General features: G+C 41.3%; 1 protein-coding gene across 3 annotated transcripts in view; it reads right to left on the reverse strand.

Annotated features, from left to right (window-relative positions):
- The window catches only part of rnf32 (ring finger protein 32), a 59,288-nt gene extending 46,002 nt beyond the window's left edge, over nt 1–13,286 (reverse strand). The window contains exons 1-4 of one of the 3 annotated variants that reach the window (XM_072574974.1): nt 13,212–13,286; nt 12,977–13,120; nt 2,651–2,794; nt 965–1,235 (exon numbers count right to left, since the gene is read on the reverse strand). In XM_072574974.1, the coding sequence (XP_072431075.1) occupies nt 965–1,235; nt 2,651–2,731 (352 nt within the window). In that variant the 5' untranslated portion in view covers nt 2,732–2,794; nt 12,977–13,120; nt 13,212–13,286. Of the gene's footprint in view, nt 1–964; nt 1,236–2,650; nt 2,795–12,976; nt 13,170–13,211 lie in introns of those variants that run through there. The other 2 variants (XM_072574973.1, XM_072574975.1) reach the window with 2 other exon arrangements.
- Between the last annotated feature and the right edge of the window lie 7,354 nt (nt 13,287–20,640).

Here is a 20,640-nt window from a genome sequence, read left to right on the forward strand (position 1 = left end):
AAGCAGCGTGCCCTCTAACCGAAAGAAGTGAAAGAAAGGAGTGATCTAAAGAACCCAATGAACCGGCGAAAGCTATGAGTATCTGCAAATGTGTCCAACTCTAAAAATATTGACAAGGTGAACCCAGTGATGAGAGATGCGACTCTGATGTAGGTGAGTCTGGTGCAGGTGGTGGAGGAGGAGAGTAGGCTTAGTGGTGAAAGATTGCAGCCTGGAGAGTGGCGACTTCAATGTTGTTTAGGTCCACTGTAGATGTCATTGATGATGAACTGGGTCAGGACTGATGGACTCTCTTTAAGCTTTATCTTTCTATATTTCCTTCTTAAACGATTCAAAATGGTGTCAGATCATGGCAACAATGGAAAAGCTTTTCATTGTGTTTTACTATTTTTCTCATTGTAAAATATGCATGACAAAAAAAATCATTCATTTGTTCATTCATTCATGTGTGGTGCTGAACTTTACGCCATGGAATGTATAGGGGCGTTCAGTGGGAGTTTTCTTATAGGTAAGTATTTTTTTCACCTATTTGCAGGTGTTATTTTTCAACAACACATGAAAAGGCTGACTTTGTTCAGCATTTTATTTCCTTACTGCACTACAGATGAACAAAAAAAGGTTAGCAAAAGCATCACCACGTTAAAGCTAGTTCATTAATTTATCCTGGTAGAAGCTACCGAATTTTCTTCAAAATGGCAGGCAATGGCAGATCCAACTCTTAAAATGGCTGCCAAACAATTTCTCCCTTCTAAAATCATTGACTTATCTTCCTGGTTTTTTTTTGTGTTATATAAAAGAATGACATAAAAGAAAAAGCCAACAGATTTGTAATGAATATTCATCTCATCTACAATTCTTACTCTTCTCTCATAAGTCACAAAGCCATAATTTCAAAACTGTAGCACGAGCAATTTGCAACCACAAAACAACAAAAATTTCAAGATGGAAAGTTAAATAAATTTACCTAAAGTAAGGCCCGAAGGTTTTGGATCCAAAACATACTCTTTTTCCTCATCTTCTTTCCTTTTCTTTCTTCCTTCTTTCCTTTTTATTCCTGTATCCACTACAGGCTTCACAGTGCTTCTGTCTATGGGCCTGTAGCAACCCATTTTAGTCTGTGGTTTTGTTTTAAAACCCTCAGACAATGAAAGGTTTTGGAGCCGCAGATTCCTAATAATGTGATCTTGCAAAGCTACAGCAACGAGCACTGTGGTGTCTGGTTTTGTGGAAATATGCTAGAGGGTACAATGGAAATGAGAATGCAAGAACAACTAATTATTTTTTATTTGAGAAGCCCTCTTAAGTGTGTAACTCATGTCCAACAAATTGTTATCTACTTATTTTGGGGTATACTATTAATGTGCATGGCTCTCTCTCCTTCCTCCCCACTTTCAAATTTTATTGTTCATTTTAAGAGAACTCATTAAAATAAGGATTGTGCCTGTCCCTGCTAAACTCCAGAAAGCCAAACTGCCTTGATGGATAGGGGAGCTGATTGAGAAGTGAAAGTGTTTATGTGTTAAATTACATCACATAAACACTTTGCTTCCTAAATCAGCTTCCGATTGAGGACTCCAGCTCTCTTACTGTTTGCCTGCATTACATTCATCCTGAGCCAAGGCAATCACCAACCTCATAAATAAAGCACAAGCAGATTATATTACTTTAAGACATTTACATATTAGCTCATATTTATACTTTTCCCTATTTTGTTGAGCTTTCTGGAGACCAAACAGCAATAAAATTCAAAATGGGGAACCAAAAGATTGAGAAGTAATTTATTTAGGGAATATGACAATGTTAGAACCCAGCTTTAATACGGTAGAGCAGCATTGGGGTTAGCACTGCAGTTTCACAGCACCAGGGACCTGGGTTCAATTCTACCCCTTGGGTGACTGTTTGTGTGGAGTTTTCATGTTTTTCCTGTATCAGTGTGGATTTCCTCTGGGTGCTCTGGTTTCCTCCGACAGTCCAAAGATGTGCAGGTTAGTTGGATTGGCCTTGCTTAAAAATTGCCCATAGTGTTCAGGGATGTGCAGGTTAGATGGCCAGCTATATGAGTCTGGGTGGGATGCTCTTTGGAAGGTCAGTTTAGACTAAATGGGCCGAATGGTCCCTTCCTGCACTGTAGAGATTCTATAATATAACCTACAATGGTTGAAACATTTGTAATCAAAGCATTTCAAATTTTTAAGGATTATGCTTAATTGACCATTTAATTCAAAACCTCCTGAAATGTTAAAAGCCTCATAAAATGTTAGTTTGATCTTGTGTTGTTCAAGACTGATGTTGAAATACTGGAGCGAATAACTCACCTCCTGACTCCCCAAAGCCTGTCCACCACCTACAAGGCACAAGTCAGGAGTGTAACAGAATGGTTCCCCACTTGCTTGGATGGCTGCAGCTCTAATAACTGTCAAGAAACCTGACACTATCAGTGCCTTCTGAAAGACGTCCAGCTCCTGAAGTGCAATCCCCTTACGTAATTTTAGTCAAAGTGAAGTAAACCACAATTAACAAAAGAAACCATGTGCTTGGACAATTGGTCTTACACAGGCTTTGGCCTTTGTAATGTCTCATGGAGAGCAGGAGCATGGTAATAATGTGTTTATTCTACATGAACACCCAGAGCCAGAGTTACAAAACATACCTTGTTTTTCCATGTTTTGGTACTTGTACCTGGCACCAATGGTGTAGTCAGTGATTTGGAAAATAAAGCATTTAAATCCATATTGGAAAGAGAACTGTGAGTTCAGCCATTAATTTCAAGGAATTCGTGTTTCGAATAGTTCATCTAAAATGAAACAAAAAATGAATATGTTTATTTATTTTATAAACTCAAGTCACTTTTCCTAAATTAATTCTTGTCATATCGCATCACAGGAAAGGCCAACATTGATTGTCCATCCTTAGTTCTCTTGACTTGACGGGCCATTTCAGAGGGCATTTCAGAGCCACTCTCATTGTTGTTACATATTCACCTCACTAGGTAAGGGAGACTGATTTCCTTCCCAAAGCAAATCAGTTGAGCTTTTACAACAATGGTATCTTCATGGTATCTTTTACTGATACCTGCATCTGCTTTTTCTTTAACTGACTCTAATTCATTTTCTGATCTGGCCACTTACTGCCCATCTTTTCCTATGAAACAGCTTGGATTGCTTTACCACATTAGTAGTGCGACATAAATACTGAACCACAGAAAGGCTTGTAGTGAGGGTCCCCAGAGGTCACTCTGAGGACAAAAACTTTTCTTGGTATATATTTTTGATTTAATTTAGGCTGTATAAGACACAATTGCAAAACTTGTAGATGCCGCAAAACTTAGAAACATAGCTAACCCTGAGAAGAACAGTCCAAAACTTCAAAAGGATACTTAGGAGCATAAGAAATAGAAGCTGGAATAAACTTGGTTTGCCATTCACTAAGATCATGCCCAGTCCAACTTTGGTCTTGTACACTTTTCTGCCTATCCTTAAAATGCATAACTCCTTTGTCAATCAAAAATTTGTCAAACTCAGTCTTGATTACATTCAATAAGGTGGCCTCTATGGTTCTCTAGGCAAAAGAATTCCAAAGGCTAATGATTCTCTATGAGAAATTCCTCCTCATCTCTCCCATAAATGGAAGATCCCTTACTTTAAACCTGCTCTAGATTCACCCATGTGAACAATCACCTTCTCAGCTGTTACCCTGTCAAGCCCCCTCAAAACTGTGTATGTTTCTGAGCTCATCTCATTCTTGTAAACGCCAATCCTTTCATCCCAAGAATTAGTGCATTGATTCTTCACTAAACAGCTTTCAATGCAAGCACATTCTTCCTTAATCAAAAAGACGAAAACTGTAAACACAGTCCTCCAAAAGCTATCCAATGAGACCTATGTCCCATAGGAGGCTGATGGAATGGATAGACAAGCTTGAAGTGAGTTTCTTATGTAGGGAGAACAAGGAGACGCAATACAAAATAGTGTTACAACTCTAAAGGGGGTGGAAGAGCAGAGGGACTTGGGGGTATTTTTCTAAAAATTGCTGAGGTTCGCAAGATAGTTTTACAAGCCAGTTAATAAAATGAGAGAAGCTGGGTTTTATAAATAGGGACACAGAGTTCAAAAGTGACAAGTTATAAAGTTATGTAAGACACTTCAGCCTGAATTGGAATGTAGTGTCCAATTCTGGATGCCATGCCTTTAGCAAGGATGCTTTGGAGATAATACAAGCAAGGTTCACAAGAATGGTTCCAAGAATGAGGAATTTCAGTTGGGTGAATAAATTGGAGAAGCTGGGTCAGCTCTCCTTCGAGAAGGGAACGGTCAGAGGAGATTTCTCTTCTTTCTCAGATAGCCGAGGAAATTTGGCATGATGGCAAATGCCCTTGCCAACTTCTATAGGTGCGCCATCGAGAGCATTCTGTCCGGATGTATCACCACCTGATATGGCAACTGTACCATTCAAGATCGGAGATGGTTACAGGGAATGGTGAACTCAACCTGGACAATCACAAAGGCCAACCTCTTATCTATAGAATCCATCTACCAGGCCCATTGTCAAGGAAAGGCTGCCAGCATTCTCAAAGATCCATCCCACCCTGGCAATGTTTTCCTACAACCTCTACCATCAGAGAGAAGGTACAGAAGCCTGAACACACACACTAGCCGGTTTCGTAACAGTTTCTACCCTACTTGTTAGAATGCTGAATGGGTTCACAGACTCTTAATATTCACCAGTACCTGTGTTTTTGTTTTTGCTGCTGTTATTTACGTATCTATGCTACTTAACTCTGTGATCTGCCTGAATTGCTCGCAACACAAAGCTTTTCACTGTGCCTCGGTACACGTGACATTCAATTCAATTTAATTCAATTTGTTAGAGGTGTTCAAAGTAATCAGGAGTCTGGACAATATATTTAGGGAGACAGTGATTTTTGCTGATTGCCAAAAAATAGAATATTGACACAAGGAGATACTTTTTATGCAGAAAATGGTTAGGATCCAGAACATGCTGCTTGAGAATTGGTTGGAGAGAGACCTAACTCGGATACATCCATGTTCAACCTTTCAGAGACCACAAGGATTTAAATGGTCAGAGATCAGCTTGTTTTTGGTACAACAGATTTGTTTGTAAAATGTAATCTCTTTCAGTAAACTTCAGTTCAACCTATCACAATTAGGACCCCTTCATTTATTAGTGTTATGTTTGGGTCTTTTCTTTCTTAAGTCAGTTAGCTCAGTTGGCTGGACAGTTGGTATGCAATGAACAGTGACACCCACAGTGCAGGTTCAGTTCCTGCACTGACTGTGGTTACCACAAAGTGCTCTCCTTTTCAGTCTCTCCCCTCAATCTGACTTGTAGCAACCCTCAGGTTAAACCACCACCAGTTGTCTCCGCCTGGAAGGAGAAAGCAGCTCAACAGTCTAGTTGGGCTTGTGGTGACTTTAGATTTTTCTTGTCTTTCTTATTTCTTACTTAAATTCAAATCCTAAACCTTTTTTAGGTTCTCCTAACTTTAAAAAAAATGCTTGGTAATTAGATATTTGGTGGCAATGCTTTTGTCTCTGCCAGAAGGATGTGAGCTAAAGATCTACTCCTGAGAGTAGGTCTACTCTTGGCACTATGCACAGCTCAGTGCAGTATAAGTTAGTACAGCACAGCGGGAAGTGCTACTTTTCAAATGAAGTGTTAAGCTGAGGTCCCATCTTCTCTCTTCGGTTCCTAAAGGATCCTGTGACACTATTTGGAAGAACAGCAGTATCCCTGATATTCAGGCCAACAGCTCTCCCTCAAACAATGGGAATAAAGTAGATTATCTGCTAATTCCCAGAATTAGTTGGATCCTTGCTGTCATTACAATAATGTTTATACTTCAAAAGTACTTCGTTGGGTGTAAATCTCTTTGGGACTTTCTGAGGTCATAACAGAAAATATATAAATTAAAGTTCTTTCTTTTCAATATTGCAACTCGACCAAAAAGGCAGAAAGCCAGGCCTGTCATGTTTGGATCTCAAGATAATTCCTGTGAACATCTTGCACACTGAAAGCTACAACATGTAATTGAGAAGGGATTGTTATAAGTCACAGTTCCACAAGCCAGTTTTATGTGATCAAGTAATGAGGACAACCTCCAGACCGTCTAAGTGAGTCGCCCTGTCTCTTTGGTGTGAGTCATGTTTTGGGCTGGAAGCAATCTTGTCTCACTCTTTAAAAATAAAACACATCCTTTTTGCATTCCAATGGGTTTCTAATCCATTTTATTTTTCTATTTAAAAAAAAGTTACTCCAAGTTAGCAGCTTGTACACACATATATGCATATGTATAAAAAGTACAACATGCGTCATGCTTTAGTCTGTCAAAAGTATTCGAAGATGAAAAAGGAATAGTAATTCCCTGATGTTTTTTTCTGACTGGGTATGAGGACAGAATTTTCCAAGGCAGTTCCCCCTACCTACTGAGACACTGTTTAATATATATCCTCATTAGAAATGGTAATTATAATGGTTATGCCAATGAATTTATAAGCCTGAAATCTAAACAACTCCTACCACGGAGTTTAAATTCAGTTAATAAATCAATCTGGCCGGGTAAATAGACCAAGTCTTTTCCCTGGGGTGGGGGAGTCCAAAACTAGAGGGCATTGAATTAGAGTGAGAGGGGAAAGATATAAAAAAGACCTAAGGGGCAACTTTTCCACGCAGAGGGTGGTAAGTGTATGGAATGAGCTGCCAGAGGAAGTGGTGGAGGCTGGTACAATTAAAACATTTAAACGGCGTCTGGATGGGTATATGAATAGGAAGGGTTTGGAGGGATATGGGCCGAGTGCTGGCAGGTGGGACTAGAATAGGTTGGGATATCTGGTTGGCATGGACAGTTTGGATCAAAAGGTCTGTTCCATGATGTACATGTCTATGACTCTATGACTCTATCAGTAATGGCAGCCATGTAATATTTGAACTGTTGTAAAAATCCATGTGGTTCACAAACGTCCTTCAGGGAAGTTAAATTCTTGTTTGCCTAATCTAGCCAAAAGAAATTACAGACACACACAGAGTGGAATTAAATTTGCCGCTGCTCTGGGGGTGTAGTTAGTTGGGTGGGAGAATGTTTAGGGTGTTAGTACAGGCTATTCAGGTTGGTGTTAGCATGTCTGAACTGGGTTAAAATATTGGGATTATGGTGTTACTGTTGGAGTGTCTGTGCTAGGTTTGGTGTGATATTGTTGTGGTGTTAAGTGCTCCTAAATGCTCAACATGCACAGAGGAACCTTGATTATCCGGCATTCGATTATCCGAATTTCAGATTATCCGGCAAGATTGCAAGGTCCTGATGTTTGGCTAAACTATGTTATCCAGCATTCGATTATCTGGAATTCGATTAACTGAATGAAATACTCCCCACCTGGGTCGTTTGGATAATTGAGGCTCCTCTGTACTATCCTAACCCCAGCACTGATATTACAATTTACATCATGATTTACAGCATCCACAGTTCTTTCAGGTTTTATTTAGTATTGAACTCATTGCCTCTTCTAGGCATGCCCACCTTGACTGCTCCTCACTTGGATAGGATTTCTGTTCCAAATCGTTTTCTTGTCCACTGGCATTAATTTCACTGTCACTCCTGCTGTTTGACCAGGTATTTGATCTTCTCTCTCTTTGGGCTCTATTCCCTACCCATCGTTTACTCCTGTCCCCTTGCCCCACCCTTGATTCTGCATAATATTTTCCAAGCTAACATCAGTTCTGAGAAAGGGTCGCCGGACCTGAAATGTTAATTCTGATTTCTCTGCACAGAAGCTGCCAGATCTACTGAGTTTTTCCAGCAATCTCTATTTTTGTTTCCGATTTACAGCATCCACAGTACTTTCAGTTTTTACTAATGCTTCATTAGTTTTTTTATTTATCTGTGGGATGTGAGTGTCATTGGCAATTATTGCCCGTCTCTATTTGCCCATGAGAAGGTGGCAGTGAGCTGCCTTCTTGAACTGGTGAGTGCCTTGGAGGGGAACTTGAAGGTGGTGGTGGTGTTCCCAAGTATCCGCTGCCCTTGTCCTTCTAGATAGAAGTGGTTCTGGGTTTGGAAGGTGCTTTCTGAGGATCTTTGGTGAATTTCTGCTGTGCATCTCGTAGATGGTATACGCAGCTGCTATAGGTGGAGTATAGGTGGTGGAGGCAGGGGATGCTTGGGGATATGATGCCAATCAAACGGGTTGCTTTGTCCTGGATGGTGTCAAGCTTCTTAAGTGTGTTTGGAGTTTCACCCATCCAGACAAGTGGACAGTGTTATATCACATCCCTGGCATGTGTCTTGTAGATGATGTATAGGTTTTGGGGAGTCAGGAGGTGAGTTACGTGTTGCACTATTCCTAGCCTCTGACCTGCTCTTGTAGTTGCTGTGTTTATGTAGTGAGTCCAGTTGATTTTCTGATCAATGGTGAACCCCAGGATATTGATAGTAGGGGAATTCAGTGATGGTAACACCAGTGAATGTCAAAGGACGGTGGTTAGATTGTCTTTTATTGAGGATGGTCATAACCTTGTGTGGCACAGATGCTACTTGCTACTTGTTGGCTGAAGCCTGGATATTGTCCAGATCTTCTTGCATTTGAACATGGACTGCTTCTTTATTTGAGGAGTCGCGAATGGTGCTGAACATCGTGCAATCATCAATGAACATCCCCACTTTTGACCTTATGATGGAGGGAAGGTCATTGATGAAGCAGCTGAAGATGGTTGGACCTAAGACACAATCCTGATGAACATTTGCAGAGATGTCAGGGAGCTGAGATGACTAACCTCCAACAACCATGACCATCTTTCTATGTGTCAGGTATGACTCCAACCCAGTGAAGAGTTTGCCCCCGATACCCATTAATTCCATTTTTGCTAAGAATTCATGTTAGGCTTTTAAAAAAGTCATTTCTTCGTGGGATGTGAGAATCATTGGCTGGGTTAGTATTTCTTGCCCACACCTAGTTGCCTTTGACAAGGTGGTGGTGAGTTGCCTTCTTGAACCGTTGCAGCCAATGTACTGTATGTATACCCACAATGCAGTTGGGAGTAGGGGTGGTGTTCCAGAAATTTGACCCAGTGTTACTGAAGGAACACAAAATATTTCCAAGTTAGGATGGTGTGCAACTTGGGAGGGATCTTGCAAGTGATGATAGTCCCGTGTATCTGCTGCCCTTGTTTTTCTAGATGGAAGTGGGCAAGTGTTTAGAAGGTGCTGCCTAAGCAGCCTTGGTGAATTTCTGCAGTGTCCTTGTAGATGGTACACGTTGCTGCTACTGAGCATTGGTGGTAAAGAGAGTGAATGTTTGTGAATGTGGTCAATCAAATGGCCTGCTTTTGTCCTGGATGGAGTCAAGTTTCTTGAGTGTTTTGAAGCTGCATCTTTTCAGGCAAGTTGCGGAAAGGGGGTGGTATTCCATCAGAGTTGTGTCTTGTGGATAGGCTTTTGGAGTTGGGAGATGAGTAATTCCTGCAGGATTCCTTGGCTCTGACCTGCTCATGTAGCCACTATTTATATGACTGACCGTAGATCAGTATCTGGCCAATGGTAACTCCGAGGAGCTGAGTCAGTGTAATGTTGTGTGGGATGCTTAACTGTCCATCCAAATAACTCTGAAAGCCTGGATAGCACACCTATTGTTGTTGAGATTGATAAAGCCATTAGACTCTGACCTTCTGGGAAAGCTTTAGGTTCAGATATGATTTCCAGGAGGAATGAGCCAATTTAGGGGACCTCAGCATTACAAAGCACATTCCATTTTAATCACAGAATGTGAGATGAGCAAAATATTATTTAGAAGTTCAAGTATGCCAGAGGTGTTCACTCAAACACGGAAAAATCCGTGAGGGAGAGGAATCTCACTTCTTGCGACTGCGGCTAAGTTTCTGACAAATATCCTGGAGGTTTGAACCACATAACATTACAGCCAAGAAGTCAAAGAGGATTCAGGAATGCAGAAACATTAATGATATGATCTTCACCCTTCAGCCAATACAAAAGAATTGCTGAGAACGACAGACATGAGTCTACGGAGTCTCTGTTGACTTGATGAAGGCCTTTAACACAGAAAGTGGAGAGACCTTGTGGAAATCTTAGCCAAATTTGGATAGACCTGCAAATCTGTATCCATTTCACAATGGGGCATGAGAACCTGAGTTGCTGATAGTGGTGAATATACTGACCCCTCTGACGTAACAACTGGTGAGAAGCAGGATTCTGTCAGTGCCCCTGTGATTCAGAGTAAGATCAGCATTTGCCTATTTATACAAGAGTCTGTGGAGGAAATACAGAGTTGAATCTTACATTATCTCAGCTAACTTCAAGCTCATCCTGATTTTTGGAGGGATTGCACCACAAGGTCGAGTGAGATATCTCACAGTAATCACCAAACCCACTTCATTAATTACTTACCCCACCCAATAACATCCCTCGTGTTTGATTCCGGTTCGATCTTACAGCACAATATTCCTAGAACAATTCACCAATCAGCCAACATCCCAGAATTCTACCTGTGCTACCTTTCAAGGCCTGTTGTGTACCTGGGCAAGTACCGTCAGTCATGAGCTGCCTTGCACAGTTCCTGATAGGTTGCCCTGTGTTATGGAATATTCTCCACTTGCCTGAATGAGCGCAGCTCTGAGAACAGTTGTTATGGACTAGGCCAGTCGATTCAAAACATTCTTAAGCAGGCAGCCCAGACCATAACTTTGCAATTTGTTTCGGTAAGTGTACAGTGAAAATTACCCAGATAATGTTAGCAAGGTTGACTACCAGGTTTAAAAAAGACAAAAAATGTATTCACAAAATTCCACCATGAAACATGAAGAACAGAATAAAGAACCCTTGCAGAACTCAAAACTAGACTTAAGTATGCTGTTCTGAATATGCACAACATTCCCAATAAGGAAATTCCCTTTAAAATCCAGTATAAATGGAACATATGCTTACAGGTTGAAGTTGAAGAGCAGAAAGAGAGTTTCCACACAGCTCACTGTTGAACTGCTCACCGTTTCAGGACTGAACTAAAAGGCTCAGCTAGAGAGCTGGTAACTCCCCTTTCGTTATACAGGTCACTTCTAAAACGTGGTCAAGTTTGGCCTCAAGTCTCATCTGTTTACATATAACCAAAAGGCCTCTCAAAATTCTTTTCATCTCTGTACCAAACCAGACTGATTGGAGCCCGACCTGGTTTATTGCCCCTCTGAAAATAAAGGACAGAGTATCCTTGAGCCAAGGAACCGCTTTTAGAAAAAAAAGGGACTAGCTTTGTGATACAGTCAAAATGCTTGACACCATCCGGGTCAAGGCAGCCAGTTGGGCCATTAATAACGTACTCAACCAGCAATAATCCCCCATAATTAGCAAATTGCTGGGGCTTCACAAGAAATTCCCAAGTGTATCAAAAGCATAAGAGGTAGAGCAAAAGGCTCCTGATGTTGAGATTGGCCTTGCTGTATTTCTACTCCAATTCTGCCACAGTTCTCAACATAGTCCACATTGCACAGACCCCTATAAAATTTTATCCAAAGCTACAATAAAACTTGCTTTGTACAAAGATATTATAACACCCACGCTTATATATGCCATTGAGATGTGGACCACCTTGTCCAGCCATATTAAGCAGTTGGACAGGTTCCACATAAGTTGTACTTGAGACAGCTTGGGCACTAAATGTCAGGAGAAAGCACCCAAAGAATAGAGATGTCTGGAAATTAAGCATTCATCGTCAAATCGCATCTCAAATTGAGTGAGCATATAGCATATATAACTGATAATAAAACCTCTAATATTCATAAGTTAAAATTGGACACTATCTACAAGGTAGGCTCAGGTTAAGATTCAATAACTTTTTGTGGCAAATTTCAAGAAATGAAGCAAGACTCACACTTGAGAAAAATGTACAATTAAAAAAAAATTACCTGGGGAGCAATCTCAAGTCATGGCATTGTTTCAAACAGTGAAGAATTGATGCAGCAAAGGACAATTAGCGTGTTAAAAGGACAGGACAATACCAACAAAATCAGATAATTCATCCTTTCCCATTATATGGAAAGCAATGCAAGGCTGTAACTGTGCCCCACAGTTTTGCCAAAGTATGCAGCACTATTGCGTGTAAGCAGTGGCTTTCTTTGTTAACGAAGACACCATTTAATGTTGGAGTTAGAGTGTTCGATTAGACTTAGTGCGCTAGTGTTCTTTTCATCTGCCTGTATTGCTCGGAAGACAAAGCTTTTAACTGTGCCTCGGTAAATGTGACAATAAATTCAATTCAATTCAATTCAATGTGAGTGCCATTGTCTAGGTCAGCATTAATTGCCCAACCCTAGTTGCCCAGGAGCAGTTAAGAGTCCACAATATCGCAAGACCAGATACAGATGGCAGATTTCCTTTCCTAAAAGGATTTTTTTCCTGACAAGCCACAACAGGTTTCATGGTTATCATTAGACACTTAATTCCAGACTTTTCCATGATAGGGTTCAAAAATCAGGACCCAGAACGTTACCTGCATCTCTGGATTTGTAGTCTAGTATTAAAACCACTAAGCTTATTGCCTTCCCCTGCCCCTCCCCCAACCACGCTCCCCCTCCCAGTGTTACTTTTGGGCAAAGTATTCGGGTGTTAATGTTTAGAAGTTACAGTGTTAGTGCTGAAGTTAGGATTTTCCTCTGAGGGTATTAGTGTTGGTATTTATTCTTACTTTTGGGATTTACCTATGTTGGGAATCAGGTAACAATAACTGAGGTGTTACTTATGGGGTTAAGGTGTTGGTGTTGAGGCTAGAGTATAAGTATCGGGGTTAGACTTGTTGGTGCTGGGGGCCTTGGGATCTGCGGGGCTAGCCTTGAAGGAGGTCCACTTTGTGGGAGCGGCCAGCCCAGCCCAGCCCAGACCACCACAACAACCTCGGCAGTGAGTCTCCACCGCTTTATCTCCATAAAACACACCATTAAATAGGTTCTCAGAGATACTCACCTTCATTCCGCTAACTGGAGCAGCCAGGTCTGTACCGTGGGTTTAAAATTAAAACCAAGCCAAACACTGCCCGCTATCCACACACACTCGAGAAGGAAGCGTCTGTAGTTCCTTAGCAACCGAGATCTTGGTCCAGCTCCAACACTCAAATCAAACAAAAAAAAACTCAAGTTATTTTAAAACAGTTTACTTTGATATTTTGGAATTTTGTAAATTTGTTTTTTTTGCTTCCCACTTCTTTTATCAATTCAGAAGTATTTTTTAAACCAGTTTTACAGGAACCTGCTGTCCCCTCGATACTGTGCTCTGCAGTTCAGGTAAATGAAATAAATTTATCGTTTTTTTTGACTGCTCTTTAGAGAGAGAGATTGAATTATGACTTCAAGCTCCAGAATCCCGTTGCTAAGTAACTGCTGCCACTGCAGCGATTCCCCTGGTAGCTGTGTGTATTCGGTTTTCTTTTGTTTTAATTTTAAATGAGTCAGAGACTTTTCAGCTCAGCCTTTCTTGCCAAATTGAGTTTGAGACCAGCCTGGCGAAATTAGAAACTTCTCAGTAGTCCAGAGGAAGTTTCTCCAATCTGGAGATCTGCAATAGTGCACGCAAATTTCTCATTCAAATCAGATCAACTAAAACAAACTAAATAAACAGCAAGAAGAAAAAAAACAAAGAACTGTGGATGCTGGAAATCAGAAACAGAAGTAGAAATTCCTGGAAAAACTCAGCAAGTTTGGCAGCATCTGTGGATAGAAATCAGTTAACGTTTTAGGTCCAGTGATCCAAGAAAAAAAGTGTTTCTTTATGCAGAAGATAGGGTGGGAGAAAGGGTAAGGAGTAAAGATAGTTGGAAGTAGAGGTCAAAGAGAAAGAAAAACAGTTCACAAAGGAGCAGATAAAGGAATGACTGGGGACTATTAGTAGCTAACAACGGATTGTGTGTCAGAGCAGACCATGTGATAACCATGAGAGCATTGCTGCTTACAATGTGGCCTCCTCTACATTGCAAAAATGAAGCATAGACTGGGCGACCACTTCGCAGAACACCTATGTTCTGAACACAGAAAAGACCCTAAGGTTCCCGATCCCTGTCACTTCAAAACACCAGCATGTTCCCAGGCCAACGTCTTGACTCAGGCTTGCTGCAATGCTCCCGCAAAGCTCAGCACAAGCTGGAAGAACAGAACTCCATTTCCCGGTTGGGAACTCTAGAGTCTTCTGGACTCAATATCGAGTTCAACAATTTTAGGGTTTGAGCAGCTTCCCACATTTTCCCTACTCCCACACACCAGGCCTTGTTGATGAAGGGCTTTTGCCCGAAACGTTGATTTTCCTGCTCCTCGGATGCTGCCTGACCTGCTGTGCTTTTCCAGCACCACTCTAATCTAGACTGCGATTACACACAATCCATTGTTAGTCACTAATAATCCCCATTAGCAGCCATTCATTCTCTAGGGTAACAGGTATCTTACTCCTTTGTCTGTTCAACTGTTTTTATTCCTCTTTAGTCTGTAACTCCACCTATTGCTTACACTTTACACCTTGTGCAGAAAAACCAACCATCAAGTCTGAAGAATGGTCACTGGACCTGAAGCATTAATTCTGATTTCTCTCCACAGATACTACTAGACCTGCTGACTTTTTCCAGCAATTTCTGTGGTTGTAAATAAAAGTAAATATTATGGATGCTGGAAATCTGAAATTGAAAAATACTGAAAGTGCTGGCGAAACTCAGCAGGTCAGGTAGAATCTGTGGAGAGAGAAACAAAGAATGTTTCCAGTCAGAAAGGAAAAAAAAATTAAACTTGCAAATGAGGCATACTAGTCCGAAGGTGCTGCATTATGACCAGTGCGCTGAAATTCCAGGTATTATTTTCACCTCTCTCTGAGATGGGTAAATCTGGGCCCTGCACTTTGGGAGGCCTGGCGCTGGGACTAAAGGTGGACCTGGAGGCCTATGTTCATGGAATGGAAGGAAAAGCTGGAGAGTTGCAGGAGTAGGGGCCCACAGGTTGATTTTCCCTGGGCTCATGTTCCCTAAGGAACTCTTTGGGCATTCAACCATGCTTTATTTCTTCATTACTGCACTGAAGCAGTCAGTTTTAGATTCCAGACGCGGAATACGATTTCTGACTCCAATTTAAAATGCTACTGTTTTACACACAGCCAAAAAAATTGTGTGATTTCGAAGTCATGATGCTCCCAGTGACAAAGCAGGCTCTAGCCCTCAATGTTCATGTTTGCAGGTTGTGTTATTAGAGTAAACATTGAGGAGTTACTGCAGTGCATCCTGTTGGTGATACATGGAGTAGCTTCAATCTACTGATTCTGGATGGGTGAATGTTGGGCTAGTGGCAGGAGCACTGATCAAATGAATTATATTTTGGATAATATTTAGGTTTCTGAATAATTTTGCTGCTGCATCAACCTAAGTGAATATTCTATTACATGCCTGACAGGACCCAAATAGATGGAAAAACTGAAATTTTCCCCAAAGTGATTGAGCCTATGTCCTTCTATTTCAGCCTTGACGTTGATATACCTGCTCCAGTTCAGCTTCTTTACAATTGTGGCACCCAAGTTTTGGATGGTGTTGATGATAATACTAATATCAATGTTGATCGTAGAGAGGTTGCTGTACAGGTAAAGAATATTTGTTCAAGATACTCTTTACCTGCCAGTTATGTGTTGTGAATGATAGCTTCTATTTGTCAGCCCAAAGTAGGAAAAAAACCCAGTCTGACTCCAGGTTAAGATACAGACAGACTCCAAATAAGACCGCACACCTAAAATACATTATTTGACCCAAGGTGTCACCTCCTTTATATTGATAACACCTTAAATTATCTCAGGGATAATTTGAAAGGAATTCTGGAATTTGCATATTAATCAATTGAAACCTGCACCTCCATTCTAACTGATTAAAGATTTAAGAGCCATCTTAGGTGTGTACAATTCATTCGGATGAGTTGTATGACTCTTTGATCTTTTCCTTATAAATTCTGTCCCTGATGGAACGCGTCCCAAGGTACTAAAAGAGTTGTAGGGAGAAATAGCAAATGCACTTGTGGTAATTTTCCAAAATTCACTGGACTCTGGGAAAGTTCCAGCAATTTGAAAGACACCAAATGTGACACCACTGTTTGAAAAAGGAGGTAGACAAAAGATGGGCAATTATAGACAGCTTAGCTTAACTTCTGTAGTGGGGAAAATGCTTGAATGTATTAACAAGGAAGAAATAGCAATAGAAATTGTCCTGATAGGCAGACCTTTGAAAGGCAAGTCATGTTTAACTAATTTACTGGAATCCTATGAAGACATTATGAGCATGGTGAACAACAGAGACCCAGTAGATGTGGTGTATCTAGGTTTCCGAAAGGCATTCAACAAGGTGCCACACAAAAGGTGGCTGCATAAGAAAAAGATGCAAGATTTTACAGCAATACATGAGGATGGATAGAGGATTGGTTAACTAATAGGAAGCAAAGAGTGTGGATAAATAAGTTTTTCTGGTTGGCAGTCAGCAACTGGTAGAAAGTGATGCAGATGCTGGAGACCAGAGTTGAGAGTATAGTGCTAGAAAAGGTCAGGCAGCATCCAAAGAGGAGAAGAATTAATGTTTCAGGCATAAGTCTTTCATCAAGAATGAGGCTTGTGAGCCAAGGAGAGATAAATGAGGGGGGGTGGGGTGGCTGGGGCAGAAGGTACCTAAGAGTGCAATAGGTAGATGAAGGTGGGGGTAATGGTGATAGGTTGGAGAGGAGGGTGAAGTGGATAGGTGGGAAGGAAGGTGGACAGGTCATGAGGGCAGTGCCTATTTGGAAGGTTAGACAGTGGGGTTGCTTCATGCCTCGTGTGCGCTCCCTGTGGTCGAACACCTTAACCACCCCCCATCCCACTCTACCAAGGACATGCAAGTGCTGGGCATCCTCCATCGCCAAACCCGAACCATCTGACACCTGGAAGAAGAATGCCTCATCTTCCACCTTGGGACGCTCCAACCACATGGGATTAATCTGGATTTCACCAGTTTCTTCATTTCCCCTCCCCCGCCTTATCCCAAATCTAATTTTCCAAGTCAGCACCGCCCTCATGACCTGTCTTACTGTCCACTTTCCTTCCCACCTATCCACTCCACCCTCCTCTCCGACCAATCACCATTACCCCAATCGTCATCTACCTATCACATTCTCAGCTACCTTACCCTCAGCCCTACCGCCCCCTCCCAATTTATCTCTCGACCTCCTTGACTCACAAGTCTCATTCCTGATGAAGGGCTTTTGCCTGAAACATCAATTCTTCTGCTCCTCGGATGCTGCCTGACCTGCTCTGCTTTTCCAGCACCACACTCTCGAATCAATAACGAGTGGTGTGCCTCAGGGATCAGTGTTGGGACTGCAATTATTCACAATTTATATAGATGATTTGGAGTTGAGGACCAGGTGTAGTGTGTCAGAGTTTGCGGGTGACACTAAGATGAGTGGTAGAGCAAGGTGTGCAGAGGACTGTGAAACTTTGCAAAGGCACATAGATAGTTTGAGTGGGCAGAGGTCTGGCAGATGGAGTACAGTGCTAATAAATGTGAATTTATCTATTTTGGTAGGAATAACAGTAAAAAAGATTATTACTTGAATGGTAAGAGTTTACAGCATGCTACTGTACAGAGGGACCTGGGTGTCCTTGTTATGAATCACAGATCGTTGGTCTGCAGGTATAGCAGGTAATTAAGAAGGCAAATAGAATTTTGTCCTTCATTGCTAAAGGGATTGAGTTGAAAAGTGAGAGAGGTTTTGTTGCAGCTGTATAGGGTGCTGGTGAGGCCACACCTGGAGTACTGCGTGCAGTTTTGGCCTCCTTACATGTGAAAGGATGCACTGGCACTAGAGGGGGTGCAGAGGATTAGATTAGATTATATTACAGTGTGGAAACAGGCCCTTCAGTCCAACAAGTCCACAACGACCTGCCGAAGCGCAACCCACCCATACCCCTACATTTACCCCTTACCTAACACTACGGGCAATTTCGCATGGCCAATTCACCTGACCTGCACATCTTTGGACTGTGGGAGGAAACCAGAGTACCCAGAGGAAACCCACGCAGACACAGGGGGAACGTGCAAACTCCACACAGTCAGTCACCTGAGGCGGGAATTGAACCCAGGTCTCCAGCGCTGTGAGGGAGCTGTGCTAACCACTGTGCCACCATGCCACCCACCAGTTGACCTTTTGGTTTCAGTTCCATGCTTCTCACTAATTTTACATGTAGTAACCTTTTGTATTGCCTCAGGATGTTCCCGTTTGAACAGATAAATGTGGTGTTTGACAGCGACTGTCAAATGAATATTTCCCCATTTTGGTGGGTTTTGAAGGCATATTTCTACAGGTGTAAGAGGAGGTTCACTGGGTTGATTCCGGAGTTGTGGGTTGGCTTATGAGGAGAGATTGAGTAGATTGGAATTATATTCATGGGAATTTAGAAGAATTGGGAGGATCTTATAAAAATATATAAAATTATGAAGGGAATTGATAAGATGGAAGTAGAGAGGATGGTTCCACTGGTGGGTGAAACTAGGACACAAGAGGGCAATAGCCTCAAAATTAGGGGGACCAGATTTAGGACTGAATTGATGAGGGTATTCTTCACCCAGAGGATTGTGAATCTATGGAATTCCCTGCCCAGTGAAGCAGTTGAGGCTTCCTCAGTAAATTGTTTCAAAGCTAATTTTTTAGATAATTTTTTTGAACACAAAGGAATTAAGGGTTATGGTGAGAGGGCGGGTAAGTGGAGCTGAGACCATGAAAAGATCAGCTTGAAGGGCCAGATAGCTTACTGCTCCTAGTTCTTATGTTCTTATGTTTTAAGGTCTTCCTCTCTCACTAGCACCTGATGAAGGAGCACCACTCCGAAAGCTTGTGTTTTCAAATAAACACGTTGGACTATACGTTGGTGTTATGTCAGTTCTGGGCTGGCAAGTGGCAAGCAACATTCTTGCCACACATGTGCCAGGCAATGAGCATCTCCACCAAGAGATAATCTAACCATTGCCCTTTGACATTCAGTGGCATCACCATCACAGAATTCCCCCACTGTTATCATCCTGGGTGTTACCATTGACCAGAACTGGACTACCATATAAATACTATGGCAACAAGAGCAAGTCAGAGGCTATGACTCCCACAGCGAGTAATTAACCTCTTGATCCCCAAATCCTAACCACAAGACACAAGTGAGGAGTTGGATGGAATGACTGGGATGGTTATATTCACATGGAAATTTTTTTTAAAAGACAGGTGAATGTTATTTTGTTCTATTCTTTGTTAGGAATGAAGTGTTAATTGAGATGCAGACGTAAGTCCAAAGTGCTATGTTTATGGCTGTACTGAAGTCAAATGCTGATCAACAATATATCAGTCCCCCAGCATCATGGAAAGCTGGAGGAATGCTGTCAATGAAGCTCAAGCATTTTAAGTTGAAAAGTGTGATCATTTTGAACCAGAACCAGAAGCTATAACTTTGGTGAGTTCCCTGGATAGAATTGACTTTTCTTTATTAAACTTGGAGTACTGTGGACAAATGCTAATGTAAAGGAGAATTGCAAAGCAAAGGTGTCTTACACCTGTAGAAATATGCCTTCAGAACCCACCAAAATGGGGAAATATTCATTTGACAGTCGCTGTCAAACACCACATTTATCTGTTCAAACGGGAACATCCTGAGGCAATACAAAAGGTTACTACATGTAAAATTAGTGAGAAGCATGGAACTGAAACCAAAAGATCAACTGTAAGTGATGTTTATAGTTGAAAGGGAAATGACTGGCAGTTGAACAAAGTGGTCAGGCTTCAAAGAAAAAGCAGTATTCTAAATATGAGCATATAGATCCAGCATTGTATCCGTGATTCAATAATCTCAGTGCCTACAATGCAAGGGTCAATCATGACATGTTCATTACCAAAGCAAAATTGTTTGATGATGACTTGGGCAGTAATGACTGACTTTGTCGACTCATGTGCAGTTTTAAGAAATGGTAATTCATTGGCTTTACAGTGATAAAAGGAGATGTGACTGAGTGTAAAGTTGACAGTTGGACAAAGCAAGCTAATAGGGTGTTTCACCAACTCTGCAACCAAAGATATTTGTTATTTTCACAACTATTCCCATTATGTAATCTTGGAAGAATGTTGAACTTTGGATCTTGAACTTTGAATCTCCTATGTGCATGTCATACAATGGCGATGTGACTGAAGTGATATTATTATGGAGTTAGGCTGTATGAATGTGCAACGCTGCTACAGGTTTAAGATATTGCCTTAGATATTCTTTCGGTTCCATTGGTTGTAGTCCCTCACATTGAAAGGGATGTTCGCATTGCTATCTATTCAACAATGCAATAGATGAAACCGAGGTGCAACAATGGTATCCTTTATGGTCTGAGATGATTATTCATGCAGTTCCTATATTTGCTTCTTTGTTATCTAAACGTGTGCTGAGAAAACCATTAATGAGATGAAGACAGACTTAAATCATTAAATGGCTTCACCCTTCACAAGGAGTGATCAGATAGGATAACCAAAAAGGTCAGACGCAGTTAGTTTATTTGATTTGATTTGTTGCCACATGTACCAAGGTAAAGTGACAAGCATTGTATTATGAGGTAACCAGACAAA

Source organism: Chiloscyllium punctatum, chromosome 8, assembly GCF_047496795.1.
Source record: "Chiloscyllium punctatum isolate Juve2018m chromosome 8, sChiPun1.3, whole genome shotgun sequence".
NCBI classification, from domain to species: Eukaryota; Metazoa; Chordata; class Chondrichthyes; order Orectolobiformes; family Hemiscylliidae; genus Chiloscyllium; species Chiloscyllium punctatum.